The following is a 24,133-nucleotide window of genomic DNA, read 5'->3' on the forward strand; positions in this document are numbered from 1 at the left end:
CTCTATTCAACTTTGTAAGCTTAATAAGGTCACACAGTATCATGTTTCCTTCTTTCTTTTTGAAGTCACTTTAATAAGAATGTTTTAAAGAAGATTCTGAAAAGCATTTTTCAGTGTTTATGCCACAATCAATTCCAAAAGAATGTTCTAAAAGTCATGAAAACGTAATATACAACACAGATAACATCACCGGTTACTTTTTTAAAAATTGCAGTGTATAATTACAGAGAATTTCTTTTTTAAAAAACATTCTGGCAGCTATTAATTATTTTTTAAAAGTAACTTCCTGCGCTCTACCTTGATGCTTCTGTCTGGGTGGGACGCCTGCCTCCACTCAAACCCCTTCTTCTGGTGAGAGGGACGGAGGGACGGCTCCCACATCCTGTCCAGGTTGGTCCAGAGACTTCCAGGTGAACTCAGGGCTTCCACCTCAGGCAAAACATGCCCGGAGTCTCGAAGGAAACCCGAACGGGTTTTGCAGGAAAGATGTGCAAACCCAGAACTTCTGTTTCAGAGAAGACCTTCAAGGGATTTCGGAAGAAGCCGAAAGAGGTATCAGATTTTTCCATGGATAAGACTATACTTTTATCTTAAACTTTAAGCTAAGAATTGAGGGTGGTCTTATACACGGAAGTAAACTGAACAAAAACAAGTGGAGGGGAAAGCAGGGATCAAAGCGATCCTGCAGCGCATTGATCCCTTTCCCCCTACACTTGCTAAGCCCCGCTTAGATTTCTTAATTTTGGATTAGAAAACTAGGGGGGTGTCTTATACATGGGGGGGTCTTATACACAAAAAAACACGGTATTTTACAGCAGACAAGCAAAATTCAGAACTTGCAGGAGATGTGGAAGGCCACCAAGAAAAGCCCTGCAGCAAAGCCAAGAAGGATTGTCACCGCATCTGGCACGGAGTTAGAATCTTCCCAAATAAGCCCCCCTACCGCTGTTTCTCTTCACAGAGGCCCCTCGAAGGAGAAAAGGAATCTGGCTGGTTGTCAGCAGGGAGGGGGGCTGTTTGCTTTGCAAAGAGTGAACTGTGCTGCAACTCAAGGGCTGCTTCCTTTGACAGCTGGTGGCAACTGGGTGTCGCATTGGCCACACTGAGGAGGAGAGGCTGGCGTAGGCTGGGCTCCCTTCCTCAGGCGCTGGGTGTTCTCCCTCCTCCTTCCCTCACCGTCCAGGATCAGGCCAGGGGAGGAGGAGGGCCGGCGCTGGCGCTTTCCCTCCTGCGATCACAGACCAGTCCAGACAAGCAGGCAGGCAGGCAAGAACGGCTGGCACTTCTCCACCGCCTCTTCCTTTCCCGTTGCTGCTGTTGTAGCTGCTCCCAGCCGTGGCGGCTCTTCCTCCAGCCCGGGAGAGGAACCTGTACAGTTTTGGGGGAGAAAGTCCAGAGAGACTCCCTGGGAAGGAAGCCATGCTTGGCCTGTGGGCCCCATCCTTTCCTTAAAGAACTGGAGATGGCCAAGAAGGAGAGCCGAGCCACGTGAAAAGCTGGACACCGGACGCGGTAAGTTTTGTCTGTGTGTGCATGAGCCTCTCTTGTGTGTGTGTCTTTGGGTTGCTGAACATGCCACACCGTGTGCTTCTGAACGCCTCCGCGCATTTCTGCGCACTCCAGTCTCAGGTTTCTGGAGTCAAACTCTAAAGGTCAGACAGGCTGAAAAGGTTCAGCACAAAAGTGGCAATAGATACACCACACAACACAACAGCACATACTGGCTGTAGAACTTTATTTTATTTTTTGCTTCTTCTCCAATTGCAGTCTGTAACGATGAGTCTTCTGGGCTCTTGATCTTCCCCTCTTTATTCTCTCCTCCAGTGTCCGATGTTTAGAGACAGTACCTCGAACCAGTGGTTTTAAATTGGCTGGAGTCGGCGTGTGAGTGACCCCAGATTTTGTATATGTTAGCCTTCTCCACCCTGCTGTACTTCATCTGCCTTTACCTTCAACTCCCATCCTACCCGGTCAACATGGATGTGTGTTGCTAAAGGATGATGGAGGTTGTAGTCCAAGGCATCAGGGAGTGCCAGGTCAAGAATGACCCACACCGCGGGGATACCACCCAGTTTCATAGACGTCCCACCCTAGATCATCCATGGACAAGATGTACGGGGAGAATTGCAGCTTGCTTCTCTGCGCATGCTTACTCAGAAGTAAGCCTCGTAGTGTTCAAGGGGACTAACTCTTCTCATCCTGCGTCAGGCTGTGACCTTCAGAGTTCTTGAAGAAACTTTGTGGTGTTTTTTTTTTATTATTAATATTTTCATGAGAATGTTTTTAATATATATTTATTTAGTGGGACAGGCAACCATTCCGCTTTCAAAATATTATAGCGAAGACAGAAACGGCATTCGGTTCATGGAGCAGTGTGATATACATTTTGCATTGTAAGGTTGTTTCAAGATGTTTTATGATACAGATTCATATATATGTATATATTTTGGCACGATGGCTGCCTATACATTCTCAGGCAAGCGTGTCAGCTGGTTGTTAGCCCACTTGGGCACCCATTCCCCAAGGTGCTCAGCACCGCTTGTCAGGGAATGCATGCCCCATGGCCTTCCGCGATGCAGGCTCAGCAGATTGGAGGACAGCGATTTTTACCCAAGGCTGTTGACTGAATTTCCTGCACGCGTCGAGATTGCAGTAGAGCAAAACAATGCAGTTGTGTGTGTGTCTGGGGGGGTTGGGAACAGATTAGGAAGTTTGGTGCCATGCACGCATTGTGTTTCAGGACATCAGTGGGATGACTTTTCCCCACTGATTCCGTCTGTGTAAAAAGTTATTCAACAATTAGTTCTTTCATGAGTCAAGTCCTTTTCTTTCAGTCTCCTTGACACTGTTGCATGAATAGAAGCAGACTTTCATGAAAGAGATACTGTGGTTTCTTTTATAATGTGTCCGTTCAGTCATGCTGTCAGCATTTTAAAATATATATACAGAAGACTCTGGGGTGGGGTGGGGGAGATATGATAACACTTTTCAAATATTTGACAGGCTGTCCTATAGAGGAGGGGCAAGATCTGTTCTTGATCATCCCAGAGTGCAGAACATGCAACAATAGGCTCAAATTACAGGACACCAGATTTCGGTTGAATATCAGGAAAAACGTCCTAACTGTTAGAGCAGGACAACAATGGAACCTGTGACCTCGGGAGTTGGTGAATGCTCCAACCCTGGAGGCAATCAAAATTGGACAACCCTCTGGCAAATATCCTAGCAGGGGGTTGGACTTGATGACCTCACAGGCCCCTTCCAACTTCACTATTCTATGATTCTGTATTTTTTAAGGAGATGTTGTTTGTACTTTGCTGAGATTCAATATAGGCTGAGAGTTGGGAGTATAATCGTCTCCATGTCTTCACACAGAATTTTGTGGCTATTTTAAATAATATGGAGACCTTGTCAGGATTCTAAGGATGGACCGAATAAGCGTGAATTGCTAAAATACTTTTGCAAAGCTGTGCTGGGTGATAAAGATGCACAAATATACGCACAACATTACAACTGTACTCAGATTTGGATAAGACTCTGTAAACTTGATCGTGATGGTTCTGCCAAATTGTTTCTCAGCAATACAGACTACAAAGGACATGTAGGATGACATAGGCTGCAATCCTCAGAGCACTGTTGCACACTGTGTAAATATGCTTCCTAGACACTTAAGCCTCCCTCAATTCGCCCACCCTCTAGCATCATCCTGAAGTAATGCAAAACCAACACACTTGTTTGCTTAGTATAAGACAAGAAGTTCAAAGGCAGCAAGCCAGACTGAATTTCTCACCCCTCTCTGAAGGCATGATTTCAGTGATTCGGATCAGAAGTTCAGCCCAGAAAGCTGTAAAAAATGCAAGCTGATTTGATAAACGGACATATTTGTAAGATGTTACAGCAGCTTGCCTCTAAGTTGGAGAAAAGCTATGCTCTCTCCCCCCCCCTTCTTATTCCTTACTTAGCAGAATGGTAGAAGCCACTTTCAGGCATGTGTGAATGAAGACAAGGGGTAACCTCAACAGGCGGAAGGAACAGAAGAGGTCCAGTATTAGGAACAGATCCAATACATATTTGCAACCGGTACACATACAGAATAGTTACTGGGCCTATTTAAGAAGGACAGGTTGGAGATTGGTAACTTGAGATCATGCGAGTTCATGATAGCACTTTTCAAACACTTGAAAGGCTGTCCTACAGAGGAGGGGCAGGATCTGTTCTCTATCACTCCAGAGTGCAGGACACGTCATTATGGGCTCCAACGACTGGAAGCCAGATTTCAGCTGAATATCAGGAAAAATTTCTTAACGGTTAGAGCAGTACAACAATGGAACCAAATGACCTCAGGTGAGAGATGGTGAGTGCTCCAACGCTGGAGGCATTCAGGAGAAAATGAGACAACCAGCGGCTGGATCTGCTTTGACTGAGAATCCTGCCTTGAGCAGGGGGTTGGACTGGATGGCCTTAGAGGCCCCTCCCAACTCCATGATTCTATGATACTATAGAATGACAGGAAAGCGAGATAGAGGAACAGTGACAGATGGGCAATCAGACACAAATATGTATGTATGTATGTATGTATGTATGTATGTATGTATGTATGTATGTATGTATGTATGTATGTATGTATGTATGTATGTATGTATGTATGTATGTATGTATGTATGTATGTATGTATGTACACCGCCGACCAGCTGTTCTAAAAATATCGCTATGCGAAAATCGGTAAGCAAAACAGCTTACCGATCATCGCAAAGTGATGTTTTACCATTAAAAACATAGCTATGCGATCGCTTTTGCGATCACAAAAACTCAATCGCTATGCGGATTCGTCGTTAAATGAAGCGCTTGTTATGCAGGGCACCACTTATGTATGTATGTATGTATGTATGTATGTATGTATGTATGTATGTATGTATGGATGGATGGATGGATGGATGGATGGATGGATGGATGGATGGATGGATGGATGGATGGATGGATGGATGGATGGAGGACCCATCTACTAAAGAACCACTACTCTAGGTGGCTCAAAACCAAGTCAAACCCCCCACTCTCCCAAGTATACAAATCACACAAACACGAGTCCTTAATGTTAACATGCTAGCCAACCCAAGTCTGTATATTACTTGGTTTATGGTTTAAACAAAAGCAAGTTAATTTCACGAGGCAGACATTTCCGGGAAGGTGCAATTGGAGCAAATTCTGCCTGTCACTGTGTAAGCGCTATCGCTGGGAGTCAGAGGAGAGGAGGGGAGAGGGGTGTGTTCTTGTCCGTTCAGCTATGAGGATGGTTTACAGGAACTGAACTCCCTTGTGGCATACCCTGAAGAGATAAGAAGGAAGTGTTGGAAGAGGAACTCAAGTTTTCGGTTGAGAAACGGGCTGGAAAACGCCCTGTCTGTTTTCCTTGAAAACCTGCGTACAACTAGGTTAGCAAAATGTAATTTCCAGATAAAGCATTACTGAGACTATATTACCCTGTTTCCCCGAAAATAAGACCTAACCTGAAAATAAGCCCTAATGCGTTTTTTGGAGCAAAAATGAATATAAGACCCTGTCTCATTTTCGGGGAAACACGATAGCTCCTGATCAGACATGGCAACAACAGAGGAGAAAGAAAAGGAGTTCCAAGGGCGAGCAGTTCCTTTGCCTAGATGGAGATGATGCCGGGCTCAGATCAAAGCCTCTCCAGGTAAGGCCCAGCAAGAGAATCCAGCCTCAGACTCTGGAAAGCCACACCTTCCCGTCTTTAGAGATAACATTGCTATGGACAGAAGGTCTCGCTCAGAACTTGGGAAGGGAGTTTTAAAAGGAACTGGTTGCAATTACAATTTTAAAGTCCTCTCCCAAAGAGTAACTTACTATTATAGTTACTTTAAAATCAACAACTAGTGTTTTCTTTCTTGTGTTTCAAAACTAATAGACACTTACAGCTGTTTTGGGGGGAGTCAAAGGATAAGAGGTGCTGTCCTAAAATATAATAAGCAGTGAGGTGCCCCCCCCCTTAGAACAATGAAAGTAATTGAAACAAGTTAACAGTTGTATCCTAAAAGGAGCTATTAAGTTATGTCTTGTCACATTGCTGTCATAAAGTGAGATTGTTAGTGCAAGGAGAAATTAATGACAAGCCACTCATTATTTCTAGTTGTAGGAGGGGTTGCCGTGTTAGTCTGTGCAAGATTACAGGTAAAAGCAAAATAGATATAAAAAGTAAATAAAAATAGACAAAAACATCATGGCGCCTTAAGGACTAACTTTTTTTTTTTAATGTGAGCTTTCGTGGACAAGTCCACTTCGTCAGACATCAAAGTTTTGATTCCCAAATCAGAAACCTATTTTTTTAACTTTTCATTTCTATTTCGCTTTTACCTATAATCATTTTTTCTCTCTAACAAGTTATTTCCAAGCTGTGATCTGATTTGATCGAAGTCAGTTCCGCTGTCTTTGCCAGTTTCCTACACTCAGCTTCTGAATTCCATACAGGTTACTTACGGCATATATGTAGTTAAGTCATACTACCCATGTGAACAAGGAAGGTACCGCCAGGCTTGGAAAAGCCCTAAAGTTTGCAAAAGTTTAATAAAATAACCACCAGAGATAATCTTAAGGCGGAAAAAACCACACACCAAGGTTTTGATCCCCAAAATAGACTGTGGGTTCTCAATTTCCACTGAATGTAGATTGACGGGGGGGGGGAGAGTTGGGGGCTGGAGTGGCTACAATCCTGAACCAGTAGCCCTCAATGCTGCAACATTTTGTTGCTGGGTTCTACTTGTGCCAAGAACCTGTTCTTAGTTCTGATGGCGATGGAGGCCTAAAGCACCCACTAAGCATGCAGGAGCCCCCCCCCCCCCCCGATTCAGTCATCAGGCAAACAGATCTCACTTAACAGGGTGAGAAGCAGCTTCCCTTCTGAGGACTCTTGAGAGGAGCGGCTGGTGGGGGGGGGATAAAATGCAAAGTTTAGTGGATCAGCATTCTGTCATTTAAGGACAGAGCTTTGAAGCAGAATTCTACACAGTGCTGTGAGTACAGGGGCCAGAGTTTCTCAGCCACCACCGCCAGGCGAGCTTCTCGATTCTGAATACTTGTGGTCTAAAAGGTGAGGTTAACTGGCTTGCATGCAAAGGTTCCCCAGATCAATTCCTGCCATCTCTGCTCGTGACCTAAATTCAATCCCAATGGGCTCAATCTCGAGATTGACTCAGCCTTCTATCCTTCTGAAGTGGGTAAATCGAGTGCCCGGCTTGCTGGGGTGTGTGCGTGTGTGTCAATGTGTAGCCTGCGTAATTAAATTGTAAACTGGCCAAAGAGAGTGTATACTATGGGGCAGTCTATACCAGTGGTTCTTAACCTTTGTTATTCGGATGCTTTTGAACTGCAACTCCCAGAAACCCCAGTCAGGACAGCTGGTGGTAAAGGCTTCTGGGAGTTGCAGTCCAAAACTCCTGAGTAACCCAAGGTTAAGAACCAATGATCTATACAAGTGGCATATTTTTATAAATAAAGAAACGACTGAGTTCTCTCTCGCACATACTTTTTTCTCTCAGTCGGTCTTTGGGGATCCCAGAGAGCTGTTTGCCTGCTAGAATGGGCTAAGGGTGAGCAACGTGGGGCCCTTCGCCTTTCCTGGGGCTTTCCTGCACTATCCCACTCCCTCCCCCAAAAGAGTGGATGCCATCCTTGCTTTCTCCTTATCAAAATCCAAATATGCGTGTTTGCGCAGGCGTTTTAAATTTGTAAGGCACTGGAGACTCGCCTGTCTGATTGCATCGTGTCTCTGTTTGCTGGCTAAACGATTGCGCCTCCTGTAATTTTCTTGCAGCTCCTATAATTTTCCTGTTGCCGCTTGCATCTGTTGTTTAGTTTAGATGGATGCACATTACTCGGTGGGTGCAGAAACAAGTCAAGGGTCTTCAAGGGTCCCAGGTAGCCAGAAGGGCAACAGGTGACAGCCAGATCAATAGCTCTGTGTTTGGGTGAGAAGCGGTGGACTGATGGAGAAAGGACACCAGTTTTGGGGCTGTTCCTTTGCTCAATGTCTCTTTGTGAACATTAGTAAGCAGAAGAGAGGGTCCCGTAGACCACCTTGACGGCTGCCATGGGTGTCATCGACATTCAGGTTGACTTTTGCTACGTAAAGCTTCTGGCGTCTTTTTGCCTGCTGGCAACGTGGGCACAATATTGTGCAGCAACGTCAGGTCATTTTCCAGCCCTTTTGAACCACGGAGGCAGAAGCAAAATAGGACTGGAAGACTGAATTTCTGAAGAGCTGAACTGTTCCCTGTTTACAATTACGGCCAAGAGCAATCCACAGGAATTTTTAAGCTGGGTGCGAAGCTGCCTGAAAGCGTTGTGTACACTGAAACAAACAAAGGGTATAGAATGGTAGACGCGGCATGGCCAAGGCGCCGACTCAGGTGAGAAACCTTATCGATGCAGTTTGCAAGTTCTGTGCAAAAAGGTAGTTCTTAGCAGATACGATGAAATGTTACAAACCGGGCATGTACATGAGAATCACAGAATTTCCTCCTTTCAAAAGAAAAGAATATCTGTTTGATTTGCCTTGGTTACTTTCGTATTTGATTTTGAGATTTTTTTAAAGGCCTGGAGAAAAGAAAGGAAAGCGTTCCGAGCATCAGGGAGGAACGAAATTTATAGGAACAAGGTTGTCAATGAATTTCCATCTTCCTTCCATAGCTTGGCCTCTGATGATAGAAGTACAGTGGAGCCTTGCTTAGCAATGTTAATTCATTCCGAAAAAATTACTGCTAAGCAATTTCATCACTAAGCGAAACACAGTTTCCCATTGAAATGCATTGAAAACCGGATAATCCGTTCCAATAGGAATGAAATTGCCGTCCTTAAGCGAAAATCGCCATAGGAAACATCGCTAAGCGAAACACGGTTCCCCAATTGAAATGCATTGAAACCTATTCAGTGCATCTCAATGGGGGAAAAAACACAACAACAAATTAAAAAAGAGTCAGAACAAAGTCAAATTTGGTTAACAAAGGGTTTATTAAGTGCACTTTATGATTTCAAACATTTTAAACAGTAAACTTTAACTTTATAAATAACAGAAAAACATTTTAAAAACAGCAAACATGAGGCTGTTTAAACTATTGTTAAGCGAAACAGGGGACCTAAAATGTAATCACCATGTGAAGCATGGTCCCAACCATCGCTAAGCGAAAATCACCCATAGGGACCATCACTAAACGAAGCGCAAAAATGCTCCGAAAAAGTCATCACTAAGCGATTTCATCGCTAAACGGAGCGCCTGTTAAGTGAGGCACCACTGTAAATGCGGTCAAGGGCACAAGAATACCCAGGAGAGAGAACGATGGGAAAGCTTACAATTTTGAACTAGAACTTTGAGACCCAGCCAGCCAGCATGGCTTCGGCCCGTGCAAATGAGATCATTTTGGGTGTTTTAATCTGAACAATACATTTTTGCAAGGTTTGGCAGGGAGGCGCCTCCAGCAAAGCATCACCTGCTGCACATCTGCCTAACAATTCTCCCACACCAAATGCCTCTCGGTCTCTCTCTTCAAGTTCATTTAGCAGAGATGGGTTTCAGAGGGTATGGTTTGCCCTCTGAGGATCCCCCTTCAAACATGTGGGCAAATGCATGTCCTGGAAGATCCTGAGGAGGGATCTTCCAGGACATAGAGTCTTCGTCCCATTCCCCACCTGTCTCAAGATCAGGTTTCACATAACCGCATTCCAGTTGGAGAGCATGGCCAAATTCTGTTTCTGGACTACTGGATCTCCAACCAGTGTGGCTGCTGTCAAAGCCAGCTGCCTTAGAAAAGCCAGCCTTAGAGGGAAGGCGCATGGCATGTCTATCCACAGGAAGCGCATTCCATAGCATCGTGGCCACCACCGAGAAGCCCGGGTCCCTGGTGGTGGCTCTCTAGGTCCCTCTAGAAGTGGCCACCTGCTGATGTCACATCTGGCTGAACCGTGAACGGGTTGTGCTAAGCCTGAAGAAGTGGAATTTTTCTCCACGAAAGCTTGCAGTTGATCTGATTTTTTTTCCAGTGGTCCAATAAAAGGTATCCCCCACCTTTACGTCTGTGTCGTCTTGGGGACCCCACAGCCTTTCCCTTGTTTGTTGCTTTTATACCTAGAGGTTCCACTAGCCGTTGTCGTTCATACTCACTAGCAGAATTTTGCAGTGTGTCTTTCTTCCGCAATCAGTGCCTCTCCGTCGCCAGCCTCACCACCGGATTAGATTAGATCTGATAATACACGAGCATTGGCTGCACGCAGTGAGGACTGTGCAAATTAGCCTTGAGAGAGGAGCCTGGGTTTCTGCACACAAGGCGCCGGGAAGCCCTTTGGCCCCTTGGGATTCGCAACTTAGAAAGCGCTTTTTTGACCCTTGGCCCAGCTCCTAGAATCTTGCATCTCTGCCGACCTTTGCTCCATCAGGGAGGCTGTTGTGTTGCTGGAGTGCGAAAGGCAGAGGCGTGGCGGTCTGGGTTAAGTCCGGGGACTTGAGAGGGTGGACGGGCACAGAAATGCATACTGGATCCTCACCCACAGCCTGGCGAAGTTCCTTTTGAGGACTACAGCTCCCAGAATCCTCCCCACCCCGCCAGCATTAGAATGTTGGGATCGGCAATCGGAAAACCAATGCAACTTTTCCCAAGCCGTGCTCAGACCGTATCTTGGCCGCCAAAATTCGTGTCGGTGGTACAGTTCAGGCAGGGCTCAAAGGGCAGAAAAGGCCCATTTCAGATAATCTGCTATAAGGTTTTCTTCCTTTCTTTCTTTTTTAATGGTGGGTTCTCCGGAAACCGTTGGGCAATCGCCCAGTTTCACAAGTTTCACTTGAATGAAAATCTTCCTTTTAAAGCAAGACATGGGAACAGTCCGTGGCCCGTCGGCTGCTCAAAGCTGGGAGGTGTCCCGCTGCTCATGGCAGTGCCAGGGGTGGGGAAATCTTGCGCACATGCCACGCAGGGGAAAAGGAGCCACTGGAGCTGCTCCCCCCCCCAAATCAAGGACAAGATCCACGGCACTGGCTAGGTAGCAACGCGGTTCGTGCCCAAGGGGCAACTGCAGCCACTCTGTTTTTGGCCACATGCTAGCCTCCGTCCCAGCGTGGTCAGTGGCGTCCCTGACCGGCCGGGATGCCAAGATACACTTGGCCTCCCGGTGCCAAGATACAATTTTTGAAACTGCCACGGGACTTGGATCGTGAGAAACAATCGAAGTCACTGGGAAGCCACGTCGGTCCTTCCTGTAAGTGGAGATGCCGCTGAGGTCAAAATCCCTGGGACTTTCATAGGCTGTGACAGCATCCCCTTGTCCCCCCCCCCCAGCCTTTACTCTTCCCTCTGAGCTCCGCTGAAATTCTCACAGTTGCTGGGAGACCAGTGGATTTTCCCAAGGATATCACAACTTGCAAGCTCTCTCTGCTGTCACGAAAAGTATTTCGGAACGGTTTGGTCTCGAGTGGGAAATTAAGAGCCGTTCACTTCACAAAAGACCCGCCCTGCAATGGTTGATACGGACTGATCTCTCTGCTTGCAGTTTTTGGAGAGGTGCACGGGCTGGCGATGGGGACTCTTGTTGGGAGCACCGGGGCTTCCAAATTTGCTATTGCACTGCTGGCCTGTGTGTTTTAGAACGGGGCTTTGCCATGTTTTTGATGACGGGTGCCTGTCTGACTTAACCTCCCGGAAGGGGAAGGCTGGGAATCTAATTTGCACCAAGAGTTCTAGGCTCGCTCCGTGCGTCTCCGATTTCCCCTGAAGGCCTCTGCCTCCGCATCTCAGACCGTTTCCTCTGGAGACAGCTTTGAGAAACTAAGACAAGAGGCTTAGTGCCTCCACTCAAGCAGCTCCTCTTTCTGTCCGGCCAGCCTGTGGTCGGGGAGGGAAAGCCACTGCATCCACAGCATCGACCCCCATTCTGCCCCTCCTGAGGACTAATCTGGAGTTCTTTGCAGGATGGCCATGCGCCTCGTTCTAGGGAAGATCCATTTGTCGGGTTGCAAAGAACAACACCCCCTTTGGACATTATTCTCTACCTGAAGTCCAGCTTTATAGCCAATATTTAAAGATCAAGAAACCTGAGGAAAAAAGGGATTGGTAACCTCGAAGTTGTCTATCATAGAATCATAGAAATGTGAAGTTGGAAGGGGCCTGTAAGGCCATCAAGTCCAACCCCCTGCTCAAGGCACAAATCCAAATCCAAGCATATCTGCCAGGTGATGATCTAAGTTTTTCTTGAAGGCCTCCAGCGTTGGAGCGCTCACCACCTCTCGAGGTCATGGGTTCCACTGTTGTACTGCTCTAACAGTTAGGAAGATTTTCCTTATATTCAGCCTAAATCTGAGTATCTGTATTTGTAGCTTAAGCTCATTATTATGTGTTCTGCACTTTGGGATGATCCAGAACAGATCCTGCCCCTCCTCTGTAGGACAGCCTTTCAGGTGTATTTGAAAACTGCTATCCTGTTTCCCCTCGGTCTTCTTTTCTCAAGGCTAAACATGCTCACTTCTCTCAGCCTTTCCTCATAAGACTTGGTTTCCGGTCCCCTGATCCTCCTTGTTGCCCTCCTCTGAACTGTGAACATAATCCATCTAAAATACCGTATGAGTGCAGAAGAATGTCTTTATTATTTTTTTCCCCTTTCTAGGCAAGATCATGTGGTTAATTACTTTACGGGCCAAAATTACCTTTCTGTTCAAGCTGGAGGTAATTTGATCAGTCACACAGGTGGTGAGGACAAATCCACCCACTCATTAGCTCAGGAAAAAGAAGAATCCAGGATGTGGAATGTTTTGTGCTTAACAATGTGAAGGAAGATTTCACATAGAGTGGGGGGGGGAGCACTGAAAAGAAAGCAGGCCCTGTGGAAAATTAATCATTAAAAGGTTTGGAAAGCAAAAGAACAAAGAAGCAAAATGAATGCATCAAGAGCTTCCCACAAAGTGGAGCTAAAACAAAAGACAAATATTCATTCATTCATTCATTCATTCATTCATTCATTCATTCATTCATTCATTCATTCATTCATTCATTCATTCATTCATATTGCAATAAAGGGGAAGGCCATAAAAAAAGCAATTAAACAGATTGGATGAAATCCTCTTGCATAGCTATGCAAAAGGCTTTAACTTTTGGACATGAATTGCATCAGGAGAAGAAGTCCCTGTAGATAATAAGCATAAGTGAGCCAATTGTGACCGCCCAGAGACCTTTGGGTAGAGTGGACAGCATATAAGTTGAAATAAATAAATAAATAAATAAATAAATAAATAAATAAATAAATAAATAAATAAATAAATAAATAAGCCAGCAAGATGATTTATGTCCCTATCGGCCCTCTCAGCCAATGATTGTTTGTTCACCTATTTTTTTTATTTGTATCCTGCCTTTTTCAGGACTCGAACTCAGGACAACTCTCAATAAAATCCAAAGAAGGGACACATAAAATAGAACAAATAGAGCAGAAAAGCAGAATGGGGTGTTTATAGACTGCCCCGTAGCGCTTAAAGCATTCTCTGGGCGGTTTACATTTTAATTATACAGGCTACCTATTGCCCATCCTGGTGAGCTGGTTACTCCTTTTATTGACCTTGGAAGGATGGAAGGCTGAGTCAACCTTGAGCAAGCTACCTGAGACCATTGGGATCAAACTCTGGTCGTTAGCAGAGTCGTGACTGCAGTACTGCAGTTTAATGACTGTGCCACGAGGCTCCACCAAACTCTAACTGTTTGGGGTTTATTTATAATAACACAAGAACGTAAGAAGAGCCCTGTGCTGGATCAGGCCAAGGGCCCATCTAGTCCAGCTCCCTGTATCTCCCAGTAGCCCCCACCAGATGCCTCTGGGAGCACAGGAGACAACGAGAGACCTGTCTCTTGATCCCCCCCCTTCTCCTGCATCTGGCCTTTGGAGGTCCCTTCCTTTGAAGCCTGCAGATGATACATCCCCATCAGGGCTTGTCACCTGTGATGGGACTTTTCCTCCAGGAATCTGCCCAATCCCCTTTTCAAGGCATCTAGACCAGATGCCATCCCTACATCCTCTAGCAAGGAGTTCCACAGACTAACCACACGCTGGGTCAAGAAATCTTTTCTTTGGTCTGTTCTCCCTCTCCCGGCCCTCCCTCTCTCCGCTTTATAGCCATCCCCGGCAGAATTTTATCTCTTTTTTTAAATATGTATTAATAATTTAAAGGTAAAACAAAATAAATAAGAGCTAAAAGAACAATCCAATAAGTCTAGATACAAAATTATAATATTGCAAAAGCAATAGAAGAATTAAAGTACTGAACAATTAAAATCCCCTTTTGAAGTTAGTAAGAGCTATTAAATTTAAAAGTTTGTTACCTGCCAGCAGGAAGGCAGTGAGGAGACTCAGAGCCCAGTTATATTACCCAGCTACTTTGTGTTCATTCCGGCTCTGATGTATTTTGAATCCATTTCCAGTCATATGATTTTTCTTCTTGTTGTCCACGTTTGAAAAATATCACTTTGACAGGGGCTTAAAACTGCTTTGGGAAACAAGTGAGGTTATACATGGTTTCATTAACTAGCAGGTTTCCAGATCATGTGATTTCCGTTGTCGCCGATCCTGGCAAATTGCTAATGGTTGCAACATTTTCTTTCCTGTTTTCCCCCAAAATGTTGTGCAGTATTTGTTTGCTTTTCTGTCATCCTTTGGAAACCAGTTCCAGAGCCTGGGAACACCCACGTATCAAGGTGGCTGTGTCCTCTTACCTGGGAAGGAGGCCCTTTGACATCTATGGGATGTCCTAGTAGACATTCTTGCAAAGATGGTGTTAAATGAGATGCTAAATCAGAAAAAAAAGGATAATAAGGGACATGAGGAGAGATCTGTTGAAATGAAAATTGGCGGTTTCCAATTTTAATTACGCAGGCTACACATTGCTTCACACACACACACACACACACACACACGCACATAAAAGCTGGGTGACAATTTACTAACATCAGGAGGATGGAAGGCTGAGTGCACCTCAAGCAGGTTACCTGGGACTGAACCCAGAGTCATGATGAGCAGAGTTTTGGCTGCAGTACTGATAGGGACATGGTGGCGCTGCAGGCTAAACCGCAGAAGCCTCTGTGCTGCAGGGTCAGACGACCAGCAGTAATAAGATCAAAGCCATGTGACGGAGTGAGCTCCCATCGCTTGTCCCAGCTCCTCGCCAACCTAGCAGTTCGAAAGCATGTAAAAAATGTGAGCAGATAAATAGGTACCACCTCAGTGGGAAGGTAACAGCATTTTTCTGTCTAGTCGCGTTGGCCACGTGACCACGGAAAACGTCTATGGACAAGTGCTGGCTCTGCGGCTTGGAGTCGGGGATGAGCACAGCCCCCTAGAGTCGGACACAACTGGACTCAAGGTCAAAGGGAACCTTTACCTTTACCTTACTGCAGTTTAACCACGGTGCCGCTATAATTCAGAAATTGTAACTTCTGAGGTCCGACCTGAAACAGTAGTGGTATAATCCCCGCCACACCTTGGGGCAGAATACTATTTTATGACTTTCAGAGTTGGAAGCAAACATTTATGAAATTATATGAAAGATCATTCACAATGGCAAGTAGGAAGGGGAACGGCAGTCTTCCGGGGCCTCCTTCCGCCTCTAACAGCATCATCGCGTTGACTCTCATCTCTCGGCTGCAAGATGTTGCGGGTTTCATGTGTCTAGCCATTGATGGAGCGAAAAGGCACGAGGTTCCCATGAAACCTTATACACAGCTAAGTGCTGCTCCTCTTCCTAACAATTAGGCTCCCATCGGTGCAACTAAGTTGATTCTGCGAGACAGTGAAATGCTTTAGGGTTAAGAACAGAAATGGGAGCCAGCAACCATCTGGGTAAACGATCCCCAGGTGGCTCTGCAGAAATATAAATGTACTTCTCACGCAACTGGAGAGACTGTGTCCACGCTGGGAGGATGTGGGTGATACAGGCGGAAAAGCTGCTGCCTCTCACTGGACAATTATTTCCAGGCAAGGAGGCTGTGGAACTGAGTGAGCGAGCTCATACAAGAACTTTTACTCAGTTTTCTTATTGGAGCCATCAAAGCCACTGGATACCCAGTGTGTTCTAGTGGGTGGAGTTACAGACTAAGATTCAGGAGGCCTGGGTTCAAATCTCTCCACTCAGGCACGGACAGATGGAGTGGAACTGATACAACCCCTTCTTAAATATCTTGTGTAACTTGAAAGGCTTACAGGATCACTATAAACGGGGCCTGACTTGACCGCACAGAAGAAACAACAATCATCAAAGCCTTGGATCACTTTTTATTTCAAATTTATTTAATGGTATGGTTGTTGCCTGCATGGATTGGCCAAAGGTTGGCTCGGGTGAGAGAGGAGAAAGCAAACATCCGTTTGTAAACAGAAGAGGACGAGCCTACCTTGGGTTGGGGATGGCCAAGTCAGACCTCCCTTGAGGTTCTGTCTCCCAAAAGTGGCAAAAATTGCCGCAGTCATGCTTGAGTGTTAACAATGGGGCTATTCAAATTTCCAGTCGTGGTTGCTGTGTTGTGACTCATGTTGATGGGTACATACAGTATCATAACTGCTGTCGTCATTTATGATGTAATAAACAATAATGTGCAGAATAGGTAAAAGGTTCCCCTTGACATTTAGTCCAGTTGTGTCCGACTCTAGGGTGTGGTGCTCATCCCCGTTTCCAAGCCATAGAGCCAGCATTTGTCCGTAGACAGTTTCCGTGGTCACGTGACCAGCGCGAGTAGACACGGAACGCCGTGACCTTCCCACCGAGGCGGTACCTGTTTATCTACTTGCATTTTGACGTGCTTTCCAACGGCTTGGTTGGCAGGAGCTGGGACGAGCGACGGGAGCTCCCTCCGTCATCTGGATTCGATCTTACAAGGGCCGGTCTTCTGACCTTGCAGCCCAGAGGCTTCTGCGGTTTAACCCGCAGCGGCACCACGTCCACTAATGTGCAGAATACAGCCTGCCTTTTCTTTCCCCATGCCCTCCTTCTTGTACCAAGCAGTGTGAAGAAAGTTTCTGGAGAACCTGAAAACTTTCTTTCTTACAGTATTTTCATAATCCTGAAATAGGTATTATAGAATCTTGCATTGTGTTTCTATGTACACGTTTCAAATTTTTTTGTTGTTTGGTTTTGTTTCATTTTGCTTTGCTTTGTTTTAGGGTTCACCAAAGCTCATGTATTTGTTTGCATCTTTCCAAAAGCAACTTTTTCCTGATAGCCTTAGGGTAATGAGTGCCTCCTAGAATCACGGAAGGGGCCTCTAAGGCCATCGAATCCAACCCCCTACTCAAGGCAGGAATCCAAATCAAAGGAGATCTGCCAGGTGGTAGCCCAATTTTCCCTTGAAGGTCCCCAGGGTTGGAGAGCTCGCCTCGTCCCGAGGTCATAAGTTCCGTTGTCGTACTGCTCTAACAGTTAGGAAGTTGAACTGCTGGATAGCTCCATGGTTTTGATATCTAGCTGTGGAGCCAGAGCTTGGGAGTTTGATTCCCCTCCCCCACTGGACCTCCTTGAAAGGGGCTGGACTGGATGATCCAGAGGATCACTTCCAGCTCCCCAGATCTAAGAACATAAGAGCACATGTTCCCTGAGACTGAGTGACTTTTGGAGTACTTTGATGTAGATTCTATGCTGCTCTCATGAGGCTAGTTGGATGCCACAATGTGCCATGAGGAGGCGCATGTAGAGTGGAAGAGTCTTCTTTGCATATGCGTGAAATGACATCTCTATACCTCACACGAGGCTGTAATCAAAACCACCTTCCCCATCTTGGGATTCCACCCCCCCCCCCCCCAGGGAGGCTCTTGAGACTCCCCTGGACTGCAAAGAGAACAAACCTATCCATTCTGAAGGAAATCAACCCTGAGTGCTCACTGGAAGGACAGATCCTGATGCTGAGGCTCCAGTACTTCGGCCATCTCATGAGAAGAGAGGACTCCCTGGAAAAGACCCTGATGTTGGGAAAGTGTGAAGGCAAGAGGAGAAGGGGACGACAGAGGACAAGATGGCTGGACAGGGTCATTGAAGCGACCAACATGAATTTGACCAAACTCCGGGAGGCAGTGGAAGACAGGAGGGCCTGGCGTGCTCTGGTCCATGGGGTCACAAAGAGGCGGGCACCACTTAACGACTGAACAACAAAAAATGACTGCGTGTGTGAATAGAGGATGGAAAAAGATCACGTCTGATTCTGCAGGAAAGGATCTCTTCACTGGGATGGGAGTGATATTCCCTGAGGTGACTGTCCCCACTGGAATCACTCCAGGGTGGCACCTAAAAATGGGTAGCTCTGTCCCTAAATCAAAAAAGTCCAGTTCGGGCACGGAGCAGTGTCGGGCTGTACATTCTGTGATCGCCAGAAAACAGCTTGCATCCGACCGTGTTGCAAACTGTCCAAAATGTGAGCTATTCCTCCCTCTGAGGGCGGCTTCTGTCCCCCTTGCAGATGTTTCTCCAGCCAGCCGTGAAGCAGTTTTGTGGAACAGGGTGGGGGAGGGGAACGCAAGGAAGAGGAAAATCACAGGAAACGGTCTCAGGAAATCATGCTCAGGCTGTGCGTCGGCCTCGTGGCCAGAGGTTTGCTCTGGGTCTAGTCTCTAGCCTCGGCTGAGCCATGAAAGTCATCGAACCGCTCCCTCTCCCTCCCTATCTTTCCCCACCTATCTCCTTTTCTTTCGGCCTGATCTACCTCACAGGGTTGTTGTGCAGATAGAACAGGGAACGTGTCTTGTCTTGGGCTTGAGCCACAGGATCCAGATGCAATAAATGAATAAAATATCAAAAAGGTAGGACTCTCGGCTTATCTGGCCCCCGTGTCCTCTAATTGTCAGATGCTGTTGGCGGATCACATTCTGTTCACTCGAGATGCGGGAAATCAACCTCCGTGCGCAACTGGGCGCTTTGTTACTAAGCCCTGCTCATGAGGTGATCTTTCACACTGGGGTTCAAACAGCAGGAGCCTGTCACGGGATCTTAGTTTCCTGTAGCAGTTTGACAGAACCTGTCATCTGACCCAGTTATTTCCTTACTCAGAACTTCATGCATACCCTAGCCTTCCTCCAGCTGGCACCCTCTGGATGCCCTGGACTGCAGCTCCCATCATCCTCTGTTTTGGGAACGGCCGTCTTACCGGGAAGAAAAAAGTAACCATAAGGTGGCTATCAGGAATTAAAGCCATGTTGTTGCCCCTGCTCCCCTGATAGCTCCGTTCCTGCTGGCCTGGCACATTTTCTCCCTGCCCACACAAAAGCTCGGCAAGAAGGCCATTGTCCTTCAGAAAACGTGCTTTGGCCTTCTAGAGATGTTTAACTCCCGTTTCCAAGGAGGCAACATCGGATGCCAAACTTTTCTCTTCCCAGGGTTTGAGATGACAGATTTAAATGCACTCAAAATATCAGCCCAGTTTGGCCATTTCTGCAGCCTTTGTGACAGAGAGACAGAGAGAGGCTGTAAATTCTTAGGACTGTGAAGTTGTTCACAGATTTTGGATATCTATGGTGTTTGTCACGAAGGCATGGTAACTGTGTTTGTTGCTACCAGACTGATGAGATTTTCCATCAGTGACATTTAGATGGCTTCTTCAAACCTAGCACTTCGGTCCCCAGACTCCCACACCCACCCATGTCTGCCGAAAAGAAGTCCTCTCAGACCCTCTGGAAAGGGCCAAGACCCCGTGGGACCTGATGTGTGTCGTGGTGAAAACAGAAGGCAGACAGCCGCCTCTCCCCCCTGGGGGGGGGGAACATACTTGTTCTGTGCCCATAGTTTTGGAACTTACTTTTTATAAGTCATTACTCTCAAGGCTCTAAAATTACTATTATAAAAAAGTAACTCTTTTCCTTCATGTTTCTCAAAAGTAAAGAATACTAGCTATTCTTTTTTATTTAGGGTGTCCTAACTTGACAACGGGACGTGGTGGCGCTGCAGGCTAAACCGCAGAAGCCTGTGCTGCAGGGTCAGAAGACCAAGCAGTCGTAAGATCGAAACCACGCGACGGAGTGAGCGCCCGTCGCTTGTCCCAGCTCCCGCCAACCTAGCGGTTCGAAAGCATGGAAATGCAAGTAGATCAATAGGGACCACCTCAGTGGGAAGGTAACAGTGTTCCGTGTCTAAGTCGCACTGGCCATGTGACCACGGAAGATTGTCTTTGGACAAAACGCTGGCTCTATGGCTTGGAAACGGGGATGAGCACCGCCCCCTAGAGTCGAACACGACTGGACAAAAATTGTCAAGGGGAACCTTTACCTTTAACTTGACAACAGGGACGTGGTGGCGCTGCGGGTCAAACCGCAGAAGCCTCTGGGCTTTCAGGTCAGAAGACCAAGCAGTCGTAAGATCGAATCCATGCAACGGAGGGAGCTCCCGTCGCTCGTCTCAGCTCCTGCCAACCTAGCCATTCAAAAGCATGTAAAAATGCTAGTCGGTAAATAAGTACCACCTCAGTGGGAAGGTCACGGCATTCCGTGTCCAGTCACACTGGCCACGTGACCATGGAAACTGTCTTTGGACAAACGCTGGCTCTACGGCTTGGAAATGGGGATGAGCACAGAGCCTTAGAGTCAGACATGGCTGGACTAAATGTCAAGGGGAAACTTTACCTATCTTGACAGCAGCATCTTAAAAAACAGAGACATCACCTTGCCGAGAAAGGTCCGCATAGTCAAAGCTATAGTTTTTCCAGTAGCAATGTATGGAAGTGAGAGCTGGACTATAAAGAAGGCTGACCACCGAAGAATTGATGTTTTTGAATTGTGGTGCTGGAGGAGGTTCTTGAGAGTCCCCTGGACCGCAAGGAGAACAAACCTATCCGTTCTGAAGGAAATCAACCCTGGGTGCTCCCTGGAAGGATAGATCCTGAAGCTGAGGCTCCAATACTTTAGCCCTCTCATGAGAAGAGAAGACTCCCTGGAGAAGACGCTGATGTTGGGAAAGTGTGAAGGCAAGAGGAGAAGGGGACGACAGAGGATGAGGTGGATGGACAGTATCATCGAAGTGACCGACATGACTTTGACCCAACTCCGGGAGGCAGTGGAAGACAGGAGGGCCTGGCGTGCTCTGGTCCATGGGGTCACAAAGAGTCGGACACGACTTAATGACTAAACAACAACAACAAAACTTCACAACACACCTTGAGGAGGAATTTTCAAGTCCTCCAAAATTTCTCATCTCCAGTATGAGACGGAGACTATGAACACTGGGTTTTTTTCCCTTCTTTGTCCAAATTGTCTGTCCAGGAAACAGGTGTCTTGTTCGAGAAGTGCATTCTTTGAGGACCAAAGCCAAATGCTATACCAAACACGGGAAAATTTGCTGGCTGTTCAAATACAAACAAACAGACAAAACTGTGAACCCCCATCCAGAGCTTCTTGAGCACTTTTACCCTGGTCTAAGGAGATAAACTCAGGGCAGTTGAGGACAGAGCATTTCGGAGACCGCTTACTCATAACAGCACCAACGAGAAGATATCCAGTTCATGACGCCACACCGATATTTGAACGGCCTCTTCTTGCTTCGATGCCTCTGGAGACCCCGAGTCGAGCAACTTTCTCCTTCCATCCTGCAGAGTTATTTATGGGAGACTGTTTGGGTTTCAGAAGTCCCAGACTTAGGGATTGACAGAGGCTTAGGACGGGAATTGGTCTTGTCTGTGGCATTTCAAGAATGGGTCAAGGAATGGGAAGGAGAAATTGTGGCCAAACAAAGCCAGCCATTAGGAACAACATGGCAATTGGGGGTCTTTGGAGAGACCAACAACAGCCCGATTGTGAGGTCGTGTTATGGCGAGGCCGTGTGCCTTCCGCTCGGCTGCACCAGATGGAATGTGCCCTTTTCCGAAGCGTCGTTCCAAGAGTCTCGGCCTTTGCTTCTCTTTCCAGACTCTGGTGTGCATAACAGAAAGGAAAACGACAAGGTTTTGTGTCACCCTGGAGACTCACAGATCGAAGAGGACTTTGGAAAGGTGGAAGCGATGCCCAACTCATAGGCTCGGGGACTGGAGTGGGCGTGAAAAGCAGGGGTGGGGGGTGAAAACAGAAAACTGGAGGCGGACAGCACTCCCTACGGCCTTCCTTCTTCAGCTCCCCTGGGCCTGTTTAGCCTTGAGAAAAGATGGAGGGGAGATTGGAAAGCGCTTTTCAAATGCTTGAAACAGAGTTATGCAGAGGAGGGACAAGATCTGTTCCCCACCATCCCAGAGTGCAGGACATGCAACAATGGGCTCCAGCGACAGGAAGCCAGTTTTAGGCAGAATATCGGGGGGGGGGGGAGGAAAACTTCTTAACTGTTAGAACAGTATGACAGTGGAACCCATGACCTCAGAGGAAGGTGGTTGGTGAGCCCTCCAACGATGGAGGCCTTCAAGAAAAAATGGGACCACCCTCTGCCCGATTGGCTTGGACTGGGATTCCTGCCTTGAGCAGGGGGTTGGAGTCGATGGCCTTCGGGGGCCCCTTCCCACACCATCGTTCTAGGATTCTAGGATTTTGCCACCAACTGCCCCTGAGGAGGTGAGATGCTCCCGGCAGAGGTTCTCACTGATTTAAATTGGACCACCTGACCTATCTGGCCAAGGATTCTGGGAATGATAGCTCAAAAGGTTTTGGACTTAAAAAATCTCTTATGTTTGTTTTCTCCTCTTTGCCAAGGTTGCTTTGCTACTCATGCCACGCCGGTGCTTTTTGTTTGGCTCAGACTTCTATCATCTCAGGCTGTATGGAGGGCCAGGGATTATGGGTGTTGTAGTCCAATGCATTGCCAGATTAAGAAAAGCACAGGCTGTCCCATGCGGTAGCAGAGACATTCTTAAGGTACTTATTACTAAGAACTGTCCCTGTTTTTAATAATATCTGGCAGACTATTTCTCTTTATGCCTGTTGGGCATGCGGTTATTTTTTTTTAACTGAGTCTGAGTTGTCAGTATTGTGTCTTTTTTTTTAGGATTTACATTCAGAAATCACTTCCCTCCCGGGATCCTTGAGAACAGCCTTCTGTAAACTTGGCCTCTTATTTGGCTGACTTGGTTTTATTTATTGATTTGATCTGGTTTAAAATATTCTCATCCCGCTTTTCAAAGGTGCTATCTCTATGGCGAGTCTTTTGCATACAAAATCGATGTCTTTGTGCAAGCACAGGTTTGTTTTGTCAAGCAAAGAAGTGATGTAATAAAACCCAAGGAACAGAGGGAAACAGTACGCTCAATAGGTGCCTACTTATTTTACTGAAATTTGCATGCCTCTGTTCTCACCTCACCTATAATTAGCCATGCTTTCTTAGGCAAATTAAGAAAGGCTGCACTGTTTATCCGGCCAAGTATTATCTTGAACGAAAGCTATATTTTGCTCTTGAATAACGTGGGATCTTATAGTACTGGGAAGAAGGTAGTGGATTCTTTGGTAAATACAGCGTGTGCTCAATCGCCTATGCCCCCCTCCCACCAGCAAAACCTCAGGTATCATAAGAACATAAGAAGAAGAGCCCTGTGCTGGATCAGGCCAGTGGCCTCTAATCCAGCTTCCTGTCTCTCACCGTGGTCGCACCAGATGCCTCGGGGAGACCACGAGAGACCTGTCTCCTGATCCCCTCTCCTGCATCAAGCTTTCTCTACGAGCGTGTGTAGTCTTGAAAGAAATACGAATATTTATTTCTGAAAAGTCCGGGTCCTCTGCGTAAAGGAGTGGTCACAGCGGAAGTACATTTCTGTCCAAATCCTATTACTTACATCTTCTAGCATGATGACGCTGACATATTTTTCAGCAGCATGTCATCAAGCAGGCGTTTCCTGTTGCCCCTCAGTGGCATGACTTCGTGCTTGGCAGGAAATGCCTACACTGACTTCTTAACTTAATCATACTTAACTTAATTCTTAATCATAGAAAAGTGAAGTTGGAAGGGGCCTGTGAGGCCATCAAGTCCAACCCCCTGCTCAAGGCAGGAATACCACCAAAGCATACCTGCGAGGGGATCATATAATTTTTTCTTGAATGCCTCCAGGGTTGGAGCATTCACCAACTCCCCAGGTGATGGGTTCCATTTACAACGTTGTTCCTTTCACTGTCTGCAATTCTATTGAGGGACACCAGCCACTGGCTGCTTGAAGACTTGCTCAGGTTT

At 46.6% G+C, this 24,133-nt stretch overlaps 1 protein-coding gene across 2 annotated transcripts in view; it reads left to right on the forward strand.

The window, feature by feature from the left end:
* The first annotated feature begins 1,374 nt into the window (after positions 1-1,374).
* P2RY2 (purinergic receptor P2Y2) overlaps positions 1,375-24,133 on the forward strand; it is a 28,047-nt gene continuing 5,288 nt past the window's right edge. The window contains exon 1 of one of the 2 annotated variants that reach the window (XM_020813747.3): positions 1,375-1,512. Coding sequence is in view for 1 of the 2 variants with exons in the window: in XM_020813746.3 (XP_020669405.3) it covers positions 5,655-5,692 (38 nt within the window). In the remaining variant the exon portion in view is untranslated. Of the gene's footprint in view, positions 1,513-5,521; positions 5,693-24,133 lie in introns of those variants that run through there. The other variant, XM_020813746.3, reaches the window with a different exon arrangement.

This window comes from Pogona vitticeps, chromosome 3, assembly GCF_051106095.1.
Source record: "Pogona vitticeps strain Pit_001003342236 chromosome 3, PviZW2.1, whole genome shotgun sequence".
Classification (NCBI taxonomy): Eukaryota; Metazoa; Chordata; class Lepidosauria; order Squamata; family Agamidae; genus Pogona; species Pogona vitticeps.